The sequence below is a fragment of the Vanrija pseudolonga genome, chromosome 6 (genome assembly GCF_020906515.1).
Source record: "Vanrija pseudolonga chromosome 6, complete sequence".
Lineage (NCBI taxonomy): Eukaryota > Fungi > Basidiomycota > Tremellomycetes > Trichosporonales > Trichosporonaceae > Vanrija > Vanrija pseudolonga.
In genome coordinates this window covers 776,925-791,975 of record NC_085854.1, presented here as the reverse complement: position 1 = coordinate 791,975, position 15,051 = coordinate 776,925, and the positions used below count along the sequence as shown (strand labels likewise).

Below are 15,051 nucleotides of genomic sequence, written 5' to 3'. Positions count from 1 at the left end.
GACACTGTATCAATTGTGTGCATTCTCTCGACCGACCGAGCTCTCTCTCACTGTGCGTGCCGCGCGCAACTATGTGCTTACAGGGTGCAGCGCGGCGCCGCTGCTGCAGCAGCAGCAGCATCCACCCACCACAGGGCCAAACTCTGTTACTTACTCAGGCCTGACGCGGCGGCGGCGGGAACTGCTGACTGACACGACACGCACAAGGTACTCACACACTCACTCAGTTACCCAGTTTCAATCTACCACAACTCACCTCCCTGCAGGGCACCGCCGGATTGCAGCGCCAGCGCGAGCGCCGACGCCGAGCGCTACTACACCCAGCACAAGCTCGCTCGCCGCATTCGGCGCCGCCGACCGACCGACCAACGACGGCATGATTGCCGCCAACGGACCCGCCAGCGCACTCACTCGCCACCGCCGCCCACGCCAGTCCCCACCGGAACACCCTCCCGCGCACCCTGAGCCTACCACAGTACCAATCAATACCAATACCGACCAAAACTTATCAATCGCCAGCTCGCACATCCCGCATCACCCATCCGACATGTCGCTGGCGCCAGCACCAGTAGTTCCAGCGGCGACCGGCCCGGCCCACCTGTACAGCCTACACACCAGCGTAGGCTTCCATCTGTCGACGGAGACGGCCGTGCTCGCCACACTACTCCAGCGCAGCCGCGCCCAGCACCGGTCGCAGCTCTTCCTGCGGCACCTCGTCGGCGCGGTCCGCCTGGCACGGCGCGTGGGCGCCGCCTTCGGCGCCGACGACAAGGCGGCGCTGGCCACCCTCGTGCCCGTCGTACGTTGCCCCATCTCGCGCGTGCCCCGCTCACCGCCCGCAGTTCGTAGCCAACCTCGTCAAAGCGGCCGCGGCGACGCGCCGCATGGTGCAGCTGCACCACTTCATGCCGCTGCAGACGGTGCTCCTCGCGTCCTATGCGCGGCTGTACGCCGTCGCGCTGGGCCTGGGGCGCAGCGTGGGCCTGGACGACGCGGTGCTGGGTCTTGGCGGCAAGCAGACGCCCGTCCCTGCTGCTGCCGTTGTCGTGCCCGCGCTCATTGGGGACCTCGACGTCGCCGAGCTCGGCGAGCGTGTCGAGCGCTCGGCCGCAGCGAGCCCCAAGCGTCCCCGCGAGGACGGCAGCGCGACGCCCAAGCCCAAGACTGTCGCCGACCGCGCAGAGAGCAGGGACACGACGATCGCCTCGGCGTCGGCGTCGCCGCGCCCAGTGCTGCCCCCCAAGAAGCCCAAGCAATCAGTCGACGGCGAGCCAATACCCAAGAAGCCCAAGGGCGTCGCTGCCGACGACGCGCCCAAAGTCAAGAAGCCGAAGCTCGACGACAGCCTCAAGAAGCCCAAAGCCGACGATATGGGCGTCAAGAAGCCCAAGCCCACGGCCGTTGTCGGCGAGGACCTCGTGCCCAAGGCCAAGAAGCCAAAAGCCGAGGCTGGAGCCAAGGCGGCAGTGGGCAGCCCAAAGCCCGACATGCCCACGCCCAAGGCCAAGAAGCCCAAACCCGACGCAGCGCCCACGCCCAAGCTCAAGACCAAGAAGAAGAAGCGCGATGCCATGGACGACATCTTTGGGTTCTAATCCCATGGCACACGCGCGGCGCACGTACAACACTGTAGCATCTACTGTAGCACTATTGTATACAACATGGCATCATTTGAGCATTAGATGGCAGAAGGAATGGCAAGCAAGACAAGTACAGCCAGTAGCCGGTGGGTGGTGGCTTGGGGCTTGAGTTGGGGGCTTGGTGGCGATGAGGCCGTGTGGGGTGGGCGGGCGGTGCTCACAAGACACGGGAATGGGTGGGTGTCGTCGAACGCCGCCTTGTTCTTGCTCATTGTCCCACTACCCTACTCCCCCGGCACACCGACACGCAGCTCGTCCCAAGCACCGACGACCTCGGCGGCCGTGGGGCGCGTGCTCGCGACGGGATCGAGCATGGCGCGGAGGACGTCGCGCACGTCGTCCGGCACGCGGGTCGGCGGCGAGCCGAGGAAGAACATGGCCGGCGCACCGTCCTCGTACGCTGCGGCGTCGGGTGGCGGCACCACGGCTACGGCGACGGGCGCGTCGAGCGCGCTCGTAGGTGAGCGGAGGGACGTGGGCGAGCGGCGCGAGCGCAGCGAGTTGGACCGGCTCGCTAGCGACGACGAGCGCGTGACCCCCGCCGCGCCGGTCGGGGAGCGGAGCGAGCTCGCGCGGGATATCGGCGTAGGCGAGCCCGGCTCAGCGAGCGCTGGGTCTGGCTCGTCGTCGCCTCGTAAGAGCCGTTCGATCGGCGTCATGCCATGCCCTGACCGTCTCCACGCCGCCCACAGCTTGGCGCCGGCGGGCGAGTCGCCGGCATCGGATACAGCAAGGTCGTCGCTCGCCTTGATCGACTCGGCCGACCCGACGCGGTGGATGCCCGGCCGTTCGGGCCTGTCGTCGTTCGGTGGCGAGACGTGGAATGGCGGGTCGAGGGCCACAGCGGCGGACCGGGCGGGCCGCGCTCCGGGCCCTGGGACGCGCAACGAGCCACCACGGCGAACAAGAGTCGCGTCGGGCATCGCTATCGGCGCATTGTCGTCTCGCCATGCCGATGGATATGGCGACCCAGCCGCAGTGCCGGGCACGACCTCCTCGCCCACTCTGGACAGCCGCTCGCGCTCCTCCCAGTCCCACAGGCCGCCGTTGCGCACATGGTGGATCATCTCGACGCCTCGGCAGCCGCGGTACGGCTCGCGACCAGTGATGCACTGGTACAGCGTTGCGCCGAGCGCGAAGACGTCGATGGGGAAGGAGAAGGGCGCGGCGGGGTCGACGAGCTCGGGCGGCGAGAAGGGCAGCGTGCCGAGGCCGACGCCGTCGGTTGGCGGGTGCGCCGGGTGGATGAGGAGCGACGAGCCAAAGTCGCTCAGGCGGAGGTGCAGGTCGTCGGTGAGCAGCAGGTTTGACGGCTTGACGTCGGCGTGCACCACGCCGCGCGAGTGCACCCACTCGAGGGCTTCCGCTGCCTCGCGCGCCCAGCGGCCCCACAGCTCGGGACCTACTAGATCAGGCGAGGTGCGGAGCAGCCTGTCGAGGGATCCCAGCGGCGCATGCTCAAGAACGAGGACCAGCCGCGAGACGTTAGCCGTCGGCGCCGGCAGCGCAGCTTCAAGATCCACGCTCTGCCGCCCATTCGCATAGATTGTGCTGCTCCGGTGCCGGAGGGCACGGGACGGGGTTGTCGGTGCGCCGTCGACCTGGTCGCTGGCCGAGCGCGTATGCGCGCGCTGCGGCGCCTCGTCCCCGCCGTCCTCCTTGACAGCAATCAACTTGACGACATACACGCGTCCTCGGGCGTTCTGGCGTTGGCGCTGGTGCGCGCGTTCCCTCAACGGGCTGGTCGCGCGCGCCGCCGGCTCCCCCTTGAGCCGGTTGAGGAAGAAGGCCTCGCGCAGGCCCATGGTCTGCGACTCGCGGTCGGCGGCCAGCCGCTTCGCAGCGCACAGCGTCCAGCCGCCGGACCGCCCCACGCGCTTGTACGACCCGAGGTACGCCCGCGCGTAGCGCCCCTCGCCGAGGAGGTACGCCGGCTCGGGGTACAGCCTGAGCTGGATGTCGTCTGCGTTTGGGGGCCGCGGCGGCTGCCAGGTAGCACTCGTCGACGTGCTGGGCAAGCTCGGGCTCTGGTGGAGCGGGGAGAGCGCGTCGTGTGCCGCTGCGTCGTCTGGCGGCGGGGGAGGCGACGGGAGGCTGGGTAATGTCCTTGCGCGAAGCGAACTCGCGCGGCTGAGCGATAACGGCGATGGGGTAGGTGCCGGCCCTAAGCCGATACCCGGCGGCGCGAGCTTTGGCGCTGGCGGGGGCGTGTCTGCCGCTGCGGACGCGAAGAAGCTCGACGTTTTTGATATTGTTGTCGCGGCAGGCGCTGTTGCTGTGTGGCTATGGCGAAGCGGCGAGGTGGGGGACGGCGCGGCGGAGAGGTAACCCGGGGATGTGGGGAGGCTCGCGGGGCTAGTGGCGAGCGGGATATGGTCGACGACGACGGGCGGGGGCGGGGTGCGGCTGCGGCGGGACGGCAGCGAGACGTCGAGGCGCGGCGGGGGCGGCGGGGTGGGCGCGTCCCAGGCCGTGTTGAAGAGGTCGTTTCGGGACGCCGTCGAGATGGGCGGATGTGACGCGGTGCGGGGCTGGGGCGTGACGGCCGGCGGCATGCGGGGCACGCTCGACGAGCGCTTGATGCCTGTTGATGTCGATGCAGCGGCCGCGGCGACGGCGGCCGCGATCGAGCTGCCGCGCGGGGGGAGGCTTGCCGCGTCGAACGGGCTCGGCGCACGGACTTGGTGCAGCATCGTGGTGACTGATTATGTGGGGCTGGCCTTGTTGGCTGAGCGGCAAACGCCCGGGCCGTTGCGCCGGTGAGTGCTGTAGTGATGGATTGGCCAGGCGCGGGGTCGTGGGGCTGGTGGGGGCGGCGGGGAGTCGTCTGTAACGGTGCGATGTGCGGGTCGTGTAGTGGTGAAGAGGGTTGCAAAGGAGGATGAATGTTTGGTGCTCGACGACGGCGAACGACGATACAATGCAATTGAGTGGTGGTGGCTCCGATACCTGCAGTTGCCTCAGTCAGCTCGACTCGGCGTCGTTGTTCCTCGTGGGTGGGGTGAGGTGAGTCGTCGTCGGGGGGGTCCAGACCTTTGCCGTGTCTGCTGCGGCCCTTCCGCCCTGCCCAGAACAGAACATGGCAACTTTCGGCGATGTCACCGGGCCAAGCAAAGCAGCGCAGCAGCAGCAAGTCAGGGCTCTGCGCCACGGCTCTGCATCCGGCGCACTCACCGAACGTATCGCACGCTGGAAAAGAACAAGGCCGGGTCTTGGCTGCTAATGAACTGACCAAAGACGGGGAGCTCGATAGCTTCCCGTGTGCAGGGCGCTCAACGTGGTGGTGGTGGCTCGACAAGAACAATAACAACGACACCACCGCAGCAGCCACGACGACGACGAGCCCTCGAGCCTAAGCATAATCCCCCCAGAGTCGGCACCCACGCTGCCCTCGTTACTGCTTACTTACACTCGTCGTCGCCTCGCGCCTCGCTCTCGCCCGTCGCCCCGAAGCCCGTCGCCCCGACCGCCCCAAAACGCCAAGGCCAAGCATTCGCCGCCGCTTCCTCTGCCCGTTGCAAAGCATTTTGCAGCAGGAGGCACCGACGCGTGCGTGCGTGCGTGCATGCGTGCTGCTGCGCGCCGGCACTGGGCACTGGGCACTGGCTCCAGCGCGTCTGTCCGTGCGACCGACCCGATGCATCCACGTCGAAAACTCATGCCGATGCATCATCATCATTCATGCGTGTATGCTTCGTGCACGCGCCCTACCACTGCACACTGCCCCCAAACTCGTCGGTCGCGGCCACGAGCAGCTTGGTGATCCCGGCCTCGTGGGCCGAATGGCCTGCGTCGTCGACAATGTAAAGGCGAAGGGCGTCGCCCCAGGCCTTCTTGAGGTCATAAGCGGAGCGAGCCTAAGGCGTTAGCACCAGCACAGAGAGGAGGGGAGGCGCAGCCGGGTGGAGGGGTGGGTGGTGGCATAACTTCTCGCGCGAAGCGCGTAGGGGTGGGTGGGCGGGCGACCTCTTGCTCGCGCAGCAGGGTGGGTGGGCGGGTGAACTTGCTCGCCAGCGCCAACGATCGCAGCGAGCTGTGCAGGCGGGGCATGGCATGCAGCGAGCACATCGAGCTGGGGGCGAAGTGGCACGGACTCGTGGCGAGTGGTGAGAACCCCGCCCCGCCGTCATCATCGTCATCCCCTCCCAACGTCATCATGCTCGGCGCCCTCGGCGCCAAACCCCGCGCCCAGCCCAACACGCCGCCCCACGACACACCGACTTACCGGGCAGACACAGTCGTAGCGCCCCTGCACGACAATGATCGGGATGTGGCGGCTTGGCCGCGTCAGCACGCCGCGCAACGCCCGCACACGTACACCTTGTCCAACTGGGCCTGGTCGATGAGGTGGCCGTCGGGGAAGAAACCGTTGTTGACAAAGTAGTGGCACTCGATGCGGGCGAAGGCCCTGGGCCGGCGTGAGCGAGCAACGCACAGCCAGTCAGTCACCGAACCGAACCCACCTCGACCACTTGGGGTCGTTGGTCGCACGAGCAACCATCACCGGGTCCTGGTACAGCTTGCTCGTGCTCTCCTCCCACGTGGCCCACGCGTTGGCGGCCGCGAGCGAGGTCGCGTTGTCGTCGGACGTGAGGAGCTTGTAGTATGCGCTGATGAGGTCGTTGCGCTCGGCGGGCGCAATGTGCTCGTGGTAGGGCTCGAAGGCCTCGGGCCAGATGTCTGGGGTGTCAGTCAGCGAGCGCACGAGCGTAGCGAGTGGCGCAAGCTGGCACTGTTGACCAGCTTGGCGAGGGCACTAGCACCACGCCAGTCTTGCCATCGGCACTCCGAGGCCGGCCTCCCGCGGCCCGGGCTACGCCACTCACGACTCGCGCCGTCCTGGTAAAACCAGCGCAGCTCCGACTTGCGCAGCAGGAAGATACCGCGCAGCACGAGCGCGGCCGTGCGGTCTGGGTGTGTCTGCGCGTAGGCAAGGGAGAGGGTCGATCCCCTGGGCGCGCGGTGTCAGCGGTCATCACAGTCGCCCAACATAGCGTGCCACCCGCCGAGCAACTCACCATGACCCGCCGAATACGAGCCACTTGGCGATGCCGAGCTGCTCGCGCACGCGCTCAATGTCCGCCACGAGGTCCCACGTGGTGTTTTCGCGCAGCTCGGCGGTGCTGTGGGGGTCAGCGTTCGCTCGTGTCCGTTGTGCGAGGGGTGGGAGGGGAGGTAGCGTGCCCATCTCAGGCGGTGCATCGCCGCCGCCCCTCCCCACCGCCTCGCCGCCGGCTCGGCCGCTTGGCAACTCACGGCTCGCTCCGCCCCGCACCGCGCTGGTCAATAAGCACAATGCGGTACACCTTGGGGTCGAAGTAGATCGTGTCGTCTGGGCCGGTTCCGCCGCCCGGTCCGCCGTGGCTAGAACGGCTGGTCAGCACAGCACCTCTTCCCTCGTTCCTCGCTCTCCTCGCTCACAGGAAGACGACTGGTTGTTAGCTGCGTACGTCCAAGGCGCACGACTCACCTGGCTTGCCCTTCGGGTTGCCTGCCTGCCAGAAGCTGCGGCGGGCGTCAGTGGGCCGTCATACGCTCGCGCGGCACGCCGCGCCCGCTACACCCACTAGATCGTGTGCAGCTCCGACACCTTGAGCGTCTGGGAGTCGAACGGCGCGGAAGCGGGGTACGCCGCCTTGGGCGTAAGCGGCACAGTGGGCATGCTGTGTGGTGTAGTGGTGGTGTAGTGAGGTGGGCGAGAGACAAGTCCAGACAACACAAAGATAGAAGTAGTGCGAGAGCGAGCTTGTGACCATGTGATGTCACCGTCGTCCGTCGGAGCTTCCGTCCGTGGCAGCAGCGCGGACGAGTTTCCGCCGCACTTGCGGGGACGTGTCCGACGAGCGCGTTATCGGGCGAGTTTCCACTGCGCGTGCGGGCGTGCATGCATGCTTGGCAACTTGGCATATACATTGCTTCATCGGCTTTTCTACAACTACTTGGTCGCGCTAGACGCGTCACTACATACGCCTCGCGGCGCTGCGCGCCACTCGGCTACACCCAGCGCGAGCAGCCGCCGTCGACGCGCAGACTGCTGCCGGTGACGAACGAGCTCTCCGCGCTGAGGAGGTACACGGCGGCAGAGGCCACCTCCTCGGGCTTGCCGTTACGCTTGAGGCTCGAGCGCTCCTTTGCGCGCTCTTCCATGTTGGTCGAGGACGCGGCGGCAGTGAGCGGGGTCTCGATGTCTGGGGGCGTCAGCTGGGTGCTGGGCGGAAGGCAGATCGGCTTGGCACGGGCAGCGCATGCAGCGCGCTCGCCCTCGCTGCGCTAGTGCTCGCGCTCGCTACTCACACCCAGGACAAATCGCGTTCACGCGGATCCCGCGCGGGCCGTACTCGGCTGCAGCGTTCGCGACGAGGCCGCGCACGGCAAACTTGGAGGCCGAGTAGCCCGCGATGTAGGGGAGGCCTGCGTCAAGTCAGTTATCGCTGCGCTACACTACGCCCACACCCCACCCCCACGCACCCTCCAGACCCGCGACGGACGAGATGGCGACGATGGAGCAGCCCTCGCCCTTGGACGGGGAGGCGAGGAAGCCGCGGAGGGCGTGCTTCATGCCGAGGAAGACTGGGGTGTCAGCAAAGGATGGACACAGGTCGGCGCGCGACTACCCACCGCCCTTGGCATTGACCCCCATAACGAGGTCATAGTTCTCCTCGGTCGTGTCGTGGAAAGGACCCGGCGTGTGCCCGATGCCCGCGGCGAGCACGGCGCCGTCGACGCGGCCCCACTTGGCCAGCGCGTCCTTGGTCGCCTTTTCCGACGTGGCCTCGACGCTCGTGTCGCCCTGCACGACGATCAGGTTGTCGCCGCCTGCCTTCAGGGAGGCCGTCGCGCTGGCGATGGACGACTCGTTCAGGTCGACGAGGACGACGTTGGCGCCGGCGCGAGCAGGGCCTAGTAGAGGAGTCAGCTCGCGCGCGGTGCCATACCAAACCGGCTCACCTTGCTCGTCGCGAGCCCGATGCCGCTCGCGCCGCCGGTGACGATGACAACTTTGCCTTGGAGAGAGGTCATTGTAGTAGTTTGTGTAGTGGGCATTGTTGGCCTTGCTTTCGTTCGGGCAGTGATATACCCGTCGCGAGACGCGCACCGGCCTTGTCCGGGTATCATCTCTGCACTGTGCGGCCATGGGGCGCGCGCCAGCGATTAGCGCGGTAATGGGCTGCACGCTGGGTGGTGGCGACCCCCCGTCGAGCCGAACACCGACAGCGACGGCGGCCGAGAGGGACAAGCATAGCTTGCATATAGAATAGGAGGAGGCTTCACAGCCATGCATATGCCACACGCTTGCCACAACCCTCGCCAACACCCACGTGATGCACCTCTGACAACAGCACCGAGCGCGATCAGAGCGCTCCGTGCGCACTCGGGCCCTCGGCGCCGCCGCGGCGCCAGTAAGCAAGCAAGCATCCACCGCAACCCCAAGTGCATCTCCACTGCGGTTCCAGAGACGCGCTCGCCCGGCATGCATCCCCACGGCGCGTTGGATGCTCCCCCAACCCACCCGCGCCGCGCGCCAAGAGCCAAGACCGAAGGGAAGGTCATGTGGCGTTTGTTTCTGGCTTGCGGACTGCTGCCTGCGCGCGGCTCGCCCACCCCAGCGTTCCCGCCATCCATGCCGGCGAGCACGCACGGCAGCCAGCTCGCGTTCATACCCCGGTCCGCGGCCCAAGCAGCAACGAGCGCGCGCTCAGCTCGCCTGATGTTCTCTCTTTGATATTGCTCTCTATTCTGCTCTGCTCTGCTCGCTCTGCTACACGCTCACTCACACTCGTTACAATGCTCACCACGCTCCTTCTCCTCCCGCTCGTCGCTGCCGCCCCGGGCGTCTTCCAGCGCCAAGCTGCCGCCGCCTCGTCCTCGGACGCCGTCGCGGCCTCGTCGTCGGCGGTCGCCGCGCCGTCCGACTCGGCCGCAGCCGTGTCGGTCATCACTCCCTCGGCGGTCGCGACCACCTCGGCCGCCGCGGCGCCGAGCAGCACGTCCGTCATCGGCACGGTCCAGTTCACGGCCCCGCTCTTCAACCAGTTCTGTGGGTACTCTGCCGCCTGGGGTTAGCTCACGCCGCAGGGCAGATTGGCCAGCCCAACATCGTCTCGTGGACGCCCATTAACCAGGCGCTCGACCTGTACCTCGCCAACGACGCGCCCGGCCTCATCCCCAGCGGCAAGACGTACCTCCTGGCGTCGAACCGTAAGCCGTACTCCCGTGTGCGACCGCTCACGCATCCCAGTGCCCCCAAACACCAACAGCTTCAACCCCGGCGACAAGCTGATCGCGTCCGGCGCCAAGCCCGGCAGCAACTACTACGTCTTCCTCACGCCCGTCGGCAACCCCATCAGTGAGTTAGTGCTCCGGCGCGGCACGCTGACGACGCAAGACAACATCGCGACTTCGGGCGGCTTCAACGTCCTCGCGGCGGCCACGCCCCTCTCGAGCACCGCCAAGCCTGGCAACTCGTCTGCGGGCGCGTCGGACTCGGCGTCGGGTGCGTCGGCGTCCGCTACGGCCACGTCCAAGCCCAGCTCGGCCGGCAAGGTCGCCGGCGTGAGCGTCGCTGCTGCCATCATTGCCGCCGTCGGCGCTGCTGCCTTCTAAGATGTCCGCGTGGCGTCGAACCGAGTCGTCTCGTTGGGTTTCTGCTGCTCCGGGTTAATGCAATGCAAAGCTTGACTTGCTGCGAGAGAAGAGAAAATGGCGGTGTTGGATGCGCTGCGGCGACCAGACCACCTCCACCGGCTCCACCAGTGTGACGTCGCGTCGCGTCGTCGCGTGTCATCATCATCATTGACGGGGCCAGTCGTGCCGAACTTGTGCCAACCCCTGTGCCTCTAACTGAATGGGCACATTCAATCAATCAAGGCGGTGAAGGTGTGACGCCTTTAGAGATTCTAGCTCAGGTCAGACACGAACGGGGGGCTTTGTTCGTTTGGACATGTGTCACGACGCACGACGGCACGCGAGGGGAAGGAGGGTTGCGTCGTTGCGAGTTGCCCCCCTCCCCCTCGGACCCCCGTGATGTCATCAAACTGCAAGCGTGTCTCAAGTTGTCAATTGTCGCACCGGTCGCAGTAGTCGCAGTGGAGGGGTGGTCCTTGTTTTGACGGCTAGTCCCTGGTCGCGTGTCGTCGTGTCGTGCTTTAGGGTGCTGTTGTTGTCGTCGTCGTCGCCTCGTCGCTGCTTCCAGTCAGCACCCAACAACGCTACTTGCACCGCCTGCCTGTAGCCCATGTCGTCAGGCAAAACACTGCGTCAATCGTTTGGGCAGCGGGGCGGCGGACCAGCCGCCAGCAGCCGCCATCCGCCGCCGTGCCGCCGTCGACGCGCCCGTCGGTACCAACGGCTGCGGCCAAACTTGACCCCCTTGTCGCGTGCGTCTGCAGGAATGGTGGGAACGGCGTAAACAAGGGCGGCCAGCAGCAGTCATCGTCGTCGTCGGTGTGCATGCATAGCGCAGACAGAAACAGGGCGCTTCTAGTTCTATTTTGCGCCGCAGCGTGTGTCAGATTGTCGAGGACGCCGTCGTCAGCCCTCCGTGTCGCTGCTCACCTTCCTCGCCTTCCCTCGCGACAGACCCACCCACACCACCAACGCGTCGGTCAACAAGCGCCCAACGCGACCGCGACCTGCACACATATAAAGCCCCCCAAGCAACGCCCTCATCTCTCCTCATCCACACTTCCTTCCTTCCTCACGTCCTTTCTTTCCTGTAACCCAACAACACAACACCACACAGCCACAATGCTCGTCACCAAGGCCCTCATCGCTCTCCTCCTCCCCATCGCCCTCGCCCAGTCGTCGGCCGACGCGTCGGGCGGCGCTGCCGACCCCACGGGCGTCGATGCCTCTGGCGCTGACGCCGGCGCCGAGCCCACCGCTGCCCCCAGCGGCGGCGCTGACGGCCTCCCCGGCAGCGACGGCGAGGACGGCACCGGCCCCTCGGGCGGCGCTGGCGGTGCCGGCGGTGCTGGTGGCTCGGGTGGCGTCGTCGCGACCACCACCAGCCCTGCTGCTGGCGGCGCTGCTGGTGCCGCTTCGGCCGTCTCGTCTGGCGGTGCTGCTGGTGAGTCCTTGAATCGCGGCCGTTAGCCACACGCTCGCCACATTCAACACAGAGCGGAGCTGACCCTCACAGCCGCCTCCGGTGCCGCCTCTGGCGCCGCCGCCGGCGCCTCGCACGTTTCGTCGGCTGGCGCTGCGGGCGCCTCGGCCGTCTCGTCGGTCTCCGCGCACGCCGCTGGCTCGGGCTCCGCCTCCGGCTCGGCCTCGACCTCGCACGCGAGCGCCTCCGCCTCGGCCTCCGGCAAGCCCTCGTCTGGCGAGGCCATCGCTGGCTCGGTCTCGCTCGTGATCGCCGGTGTTGCCGCTGCGCTCGCTCTCTAAGCCACTCCAGGTACGTATTTGGCCGTGGCTGCTCTTGTTATCGCCGCCGCTGACCCTTTCCTTCAATCAAGCCCCCTGAAACTGTCGTCCAGCGTTCCAGGGAAGACAAGTTACAAAGTTAGCCACCTATGCGGCCAACGCAAGCCAACAATAAGCATCCCAATGCCAGCCCCTCACCGCCTCACACACCACCTTTCACCACCCTCCCTTGTAGCCGCATGGCAGCACGGATTCTAGACGGCCACGACACCCACACCCTCACGAGAAATGAAACTGTTCATGTCTATTTCCGCTGCGTCGTCCCAGTACTGACAATTGATGCTGACCTCCCTGAATTGGGACCTGCTGCGCCAGGATTCGAGGCAGACCGCCGTCTCCCCGCGTCTGGATCTCTTACGGTATCCCAGGTGTAACTGGGTGACAAGGAGAGCCTTTGCCTCTTGCGCTGTACGTCGTTTGCCCTCATCCGCGGTAGGGACTGGGCACACCCCCGTGTCTGTTGAATGAACCCAAAGGAAGGGGGCGGCCGATCTCCCTGGCGACTAGCACCATTTTTGTCTCATACCACACCCTGCATTGCCGTTCCTTCTTTCCACACACCTCGCGCCCATCTGCACCGCCGCCAGGACGCCTGCCAGCTGACTGCAGCCAGCGCCTGCCTGCCCACGACAAGACAACGCACCACGTCGTTGCCGCGCAATGTTGAATGTTATCTCTCTTGTCGCTTGTCGCGTTGACAACAACGTCCCGTACCGGCGCACACACCTCTGTCCCTGCTTCCCTCTAGCCACACTCGATCGACAATGCTCGACCGCCGGCGCAACCTCCTGCGCCTCGGCGTGGCCCTCTACGCCGCAGTAGTCACCATCATGCTCTTCCAGCGGCCCGATAGCGCAGACTACTGGCGGCACGCGTTATCCCGCGACCACGACGCGGCACACCGAGAGGCACTACTGGCAGTGACACCACACGAGGCAGCAGCACCGGCGCCACCACCACCCCCACCACCACCTCCGCCCCCACCACCGCCGCCATGCTCGATCTGCACCGCCGGCCCGGTGGGCAAGAGCCTCTGCGCCGAGTGGGGGTACGTCTCTAGCTGTCGCTCGCTCGTAGCTAACACCACCCAGCGCCGACGCGATGACCCGCCTCGTGTCCTACGCCGGCACGAACCACCGCCTGCGGCGCGCGCTCGCCCGCATGCGCGCCGGCAAGCCGTTCACGCTGGCCGCGATCGGCGGCTCCGTGTCCATGGGCCACGGGCTCAAGGACGAAGAGCCCAAAGCCTACTCGGACCTCAACCTGCACTCGCGCGTGTTTGCGTGGCTCAACGCCACGTTCCCTGCGGCTGGGGGCAGCGTGTACGACCCCGCCAAGCGGCCGGCCGACACCAACGTCTATGTCAACGGCGCGCAGCCGGCACGAGGTGGGCATCAGATGGAGAACGCGGCTGACGATTCCCAGGCGCCGACTACTTCTCCATGTGCAGCCAGCTGCATGTGCCCGCGGATGCTGACCTTGTCGTCGTCGAGCTCGGTGAGTGGCGCGCGGGAGTGGAGATTTCCCAGGTGTCTAACCCTTTGGCAGGTATCAACGACCCACCGGCCATGACCACAATAGTCAACTTTGAGCTGCTGCTCCGCCAGCTCCTCGAGTCCGACCACGAGCCCGGCGTGCTCGTGTTCAAGTGAGTTGACGCGCTACCGAACCCCGCCGCTGACGCGCCAGCCTCTTCGCGCTCAAGTTTGACGAGATGGCAATGGGCGCCGAGGTCAACCATGGCGTGGCGCAGTTCTACGACGTGCCGACACTGACGCTGCGCAATGCGCTCGCGCCGTTCTTCGCGCGCGACAAGAAGCCCATCCTCGAGTGGTTCCACAAAGAGGTGCCCGACCCCAACCCCGAGACGCTCGAGGGCGTCGACATCCGCCACCTCAGCGGGCGCGGCCACGAGCTCGCCGCCAACATGATGATCGCGTACCTCGAGCTGCAGCTGTGCGAGATGGACCGCCTCGAGCGCGACACGCGCGGCTGGACAACCGACAAGCTGTACCCCTCCGAGGAGATATTCCCCAACCTCCTCATGACAAAGTACGACCCGTGGCACCCGGCGCCGCGTCTCAGGCCGACGTGCATCACGACCAGCTCGGACAAGTTCCCGCTCGTGCCCAAGGCCCAGAGCGGGTGGCGCGAGTGGGCGTGGAAGGACAAGAAGTACCTCGTTGCCGACGCGCCCGGCTCGACGATCGAGTTCGACTTCACAGTCTCGCGCGGCACAGTCTTCCTCTACTTCCTCCGCTCGTACCAGTTCGGCCTCGGCACGCTCGAGTGCGAGGTCGTCGGTGTGGCGGGCACGAAGAAGAAGATTGCGGCGGCCTGGGAACTGCCGTACAATATCGGGCGGTCTGATCGATGGGATTCGTTGCCTCCAGGCGAGCACACGCTCAAGTGCGAGGTACGTGCGGGGACATGCGTCGTGGTACTGACGCTCCCAGCTGCTGAAGGAGACCGACGACCCCAACGGCGGCACAGAGTTCCGCCTCATGGCCCTCATGAGTATTTAGGCGGCGCCGGGGCCGCGACTGACCAAGTGGCTGTGCCACCAACCTCAACCTGTACACTACCATATGCACGGTCCAGTCCATGCGGCGAGGCGGGCGGACGGGCGGTGCGGGCAGGCGGGTGTGTGCGCCTGCGTGTGCAAGCACAGCGGGCAATGCAAGAAGGATCGGGGGGTGCATCTGACATCTGACAGCAGGCCCCAGCTGACCAGATAGCGGCAGCGGCAGCGGCCAGCACGCCAGTCGGCCGCAGCAGGCCCGCACCGCAACTCGCACACGCCATCAAGCATCGGGCACGCTCGAGCCGCGCGGCGAGACGAGAATAGCGACGGGCGGGGGTCGAGCGCGCCGCGAATAGTGCGCGCGCGAGTGAGGGATGCTTCTTGTGGCGGTGGTATATGAGTGGCAGCGACGAGGTGAGCGAGGAGGACAACAGCACTTCTTCGTCAACAGCAGAACAA

The 15,051-nt window shown here is 66.5% G+C and overlaps 7 protein-coding genes across 7 annotated transcripts; 4 read left to right on the top strand and 3 right to left on the bottom strand.

The window, feature by feature from the left end:
- Window positions 1–547: 547 nt before the first annotated feature.
- Window positions 548–2,090, top strand: LOC62_06G008105 (uncharacterized protein; the record flags this gene model as incomplete). The annotated part of the gene is made up of 2 exons (XM_062774628.1): window positions 548–799; window positions 843–2,090. 2 exons carry the CDS (start codon window positions 548–550, stop codon window positions 1,593–1,595), a joined length of 1,005 nt encoding a protein of 334 aa, XP_062630612.1. The 3' UTR covers window positions 1,596–2,090.
- On the bottom strand, window positions 1,865–4,333 carry stk11 (Serine/threonine-protein kinase stk11; the record flags this gene model as incomplete). The annotated part of the gene is made up of 1 exon (XM_062774627.1): window positions 1,865–4,333. One exon carries the CDS (start codon window positions 4,331–4,333, stop codon window positions 1,865–1,867), a length of 2,469 nt encoding a protein of 822 aa, XP_062630611.1.
- Window positions 4,334–5,288: 955 nt separating this feature from the next.
- pip_2 (putative proline iminopeptidase) lies at window positions 5,289–7,324 on the bottom strand. Its single transcript, XM_062774626.1, has 10 exons — window positions 7,208–7,324; window positions 7,111–7,145; window positions 7,062–7,071; window positions 6,897–7,013; window positions 6,659–6,763; window positions 6,467–6,591; window positions 6,104–6,320; window positions 5,959–6,048; window positions 5,866–5,917; window positions 5,289–5,497 (listed from the first exon to the last, which is right to left on the bottom strand). Exons 1-10 carry the CDS (start codon window positions 7,300–7,302, stop codon window positions 5,348–5,350), a joined length of 996 nt encoding a protein of 331 aa, XP_062630610.1. The 5' UTR covers window positions 7,303–7,324; the 3' UTR covers window positions 5,289–5,347.
- Window positions 7,325–7,634: 310 nt separating this feature from the next.
- bacC_1 (Dihydroanticapsin 7-dehydrogenase) lies at window positions 7,635–8,660 on the bottom strand (the record flags this gene model as incomplete). Its single annotated transcript, XM_062774625.1, has 5 exons — window positions 7,635–7,828; window positions 7,935–8,051; window positions 8,109–8,210; window positions 8,259–8,556; window positions 8,589–8,660. 5 exons carry the CDS (start codon window positions 8,658–8,660, stop codon window positions 7,635–7,637), a joined length of 783 nt encoding a protein of 260 aa, XP_062630609.1.
- A 765-nt stretch (window positions 8,661–9,425) lies between these two features.
- LOC62_06G008101 (uncharacterized protein) lies at window positions 9,426–10,244 on the top strand (the record flags this gene model as incomplete). Its single annotated transcript, XM_062774624.1, is given in 4 exon segments — window positions 9,426–9,699; window positions 9,717–9,839; window positions 9,880–9,987; window positions 10,027–10,244. The coding sequence occupies 4 exon segments, from the start codon at window positions 9,426–9,428 to the stop codon at window positions 10,242–10,244; spliced, it is 723 nt and encodes a 240-aa protein (XP_062630608.1).
- A 1,080-nt stretch (window positions 10,245–11,324) lies between these two features.
- LOC62_06G008100 (uncharacterized protein) lies at window positions 11,325–12,315 on the top strand. The gene is made up of 3 exons (XM_062774623.1): window positions 11,325–11,709; window positions 11,782–12,039; window positions 12,101–12,315. The coding sequence occupies exons 1-2, from the start codon at window positions 11,388–11,390 to the stop codon at window positions 12,027–12,029; spliced, it is 570 nt and encodes a 189-aa protein (XP_062630607.1). The 5' UTR covers window positions 11,325–11,387; the 3' UTR covers window positions 12,030–12,039; window positions 12,101–12,315.
- A 366-nt stretch (window positions 12,316–12,681) lies between these two features.
- On the top strand, window positions 12,682–14,593 carry LOC62_06G008099 (uncharacterized protein; the record flags this gene model as incomplete). The annotated part of the gene is made up of 6 exons (XM_062774622.1): window positions 12,682–13,116; window positions 13,160–13,455; window positions 13,494–13,565; window positions 13,617–13,716; window positions 13,758–14,484; window positions 14,525–14,593. The coding sequence occupies exons 1-6, from the start codon at window positions 12,833–12,835 to the stop codon at window positions 14,591–14,593; spliced, it is 1,548 nt and encodes a 515-aa protein (XP_062630606.1). The 5' UTR covers window positions 12,682–12,832.
- Between the last annotated feature and the right edge of the window lie 458 nt (window positions 14,594–15,051).

Excerpts from the sequence above, each read along its gene's own strand:
- pip_2 (XM_062774626.1), bottom strand. The coding sequence starts at position 7,302 with ATGCCCACTGTGCCGCTTACGCCCAAGGCGGCGTACCCCGCTTCCGCG. Across the intron at positions 6,764-6,896 it reads GGTGCGGGGCGGAGCGAGCC|CACCGCCGAGCTGCGCGAAA; the intron begins GTGAGTTGCCAA and ends TGACCCCCACAG. Across the intron at positions 6,321-6,466 it reads TTACCAGGACGGCGCGAGTC|ACATCTGGCCCGAGGCCTTC; the intron begins GTGAGTGGCGTA and ends CTGACACCCCAG.
- LOC62_06G008100 (XM_062774623.1), top strand. The coding sequence starts at position 11,388 with ATGCTCGTCACCAAGGCCCTCATCGCTCTCCTCCTCCCCATCGCCCTC. Across the intron at positions 11,710-11,781 it reads CTCGTCTGGCGGTGCTGCTG|CCGCCTCCGGTGCCGCCTCT; the intron begins GTGAGTCCTTGA and ends TGACCCTCACAG.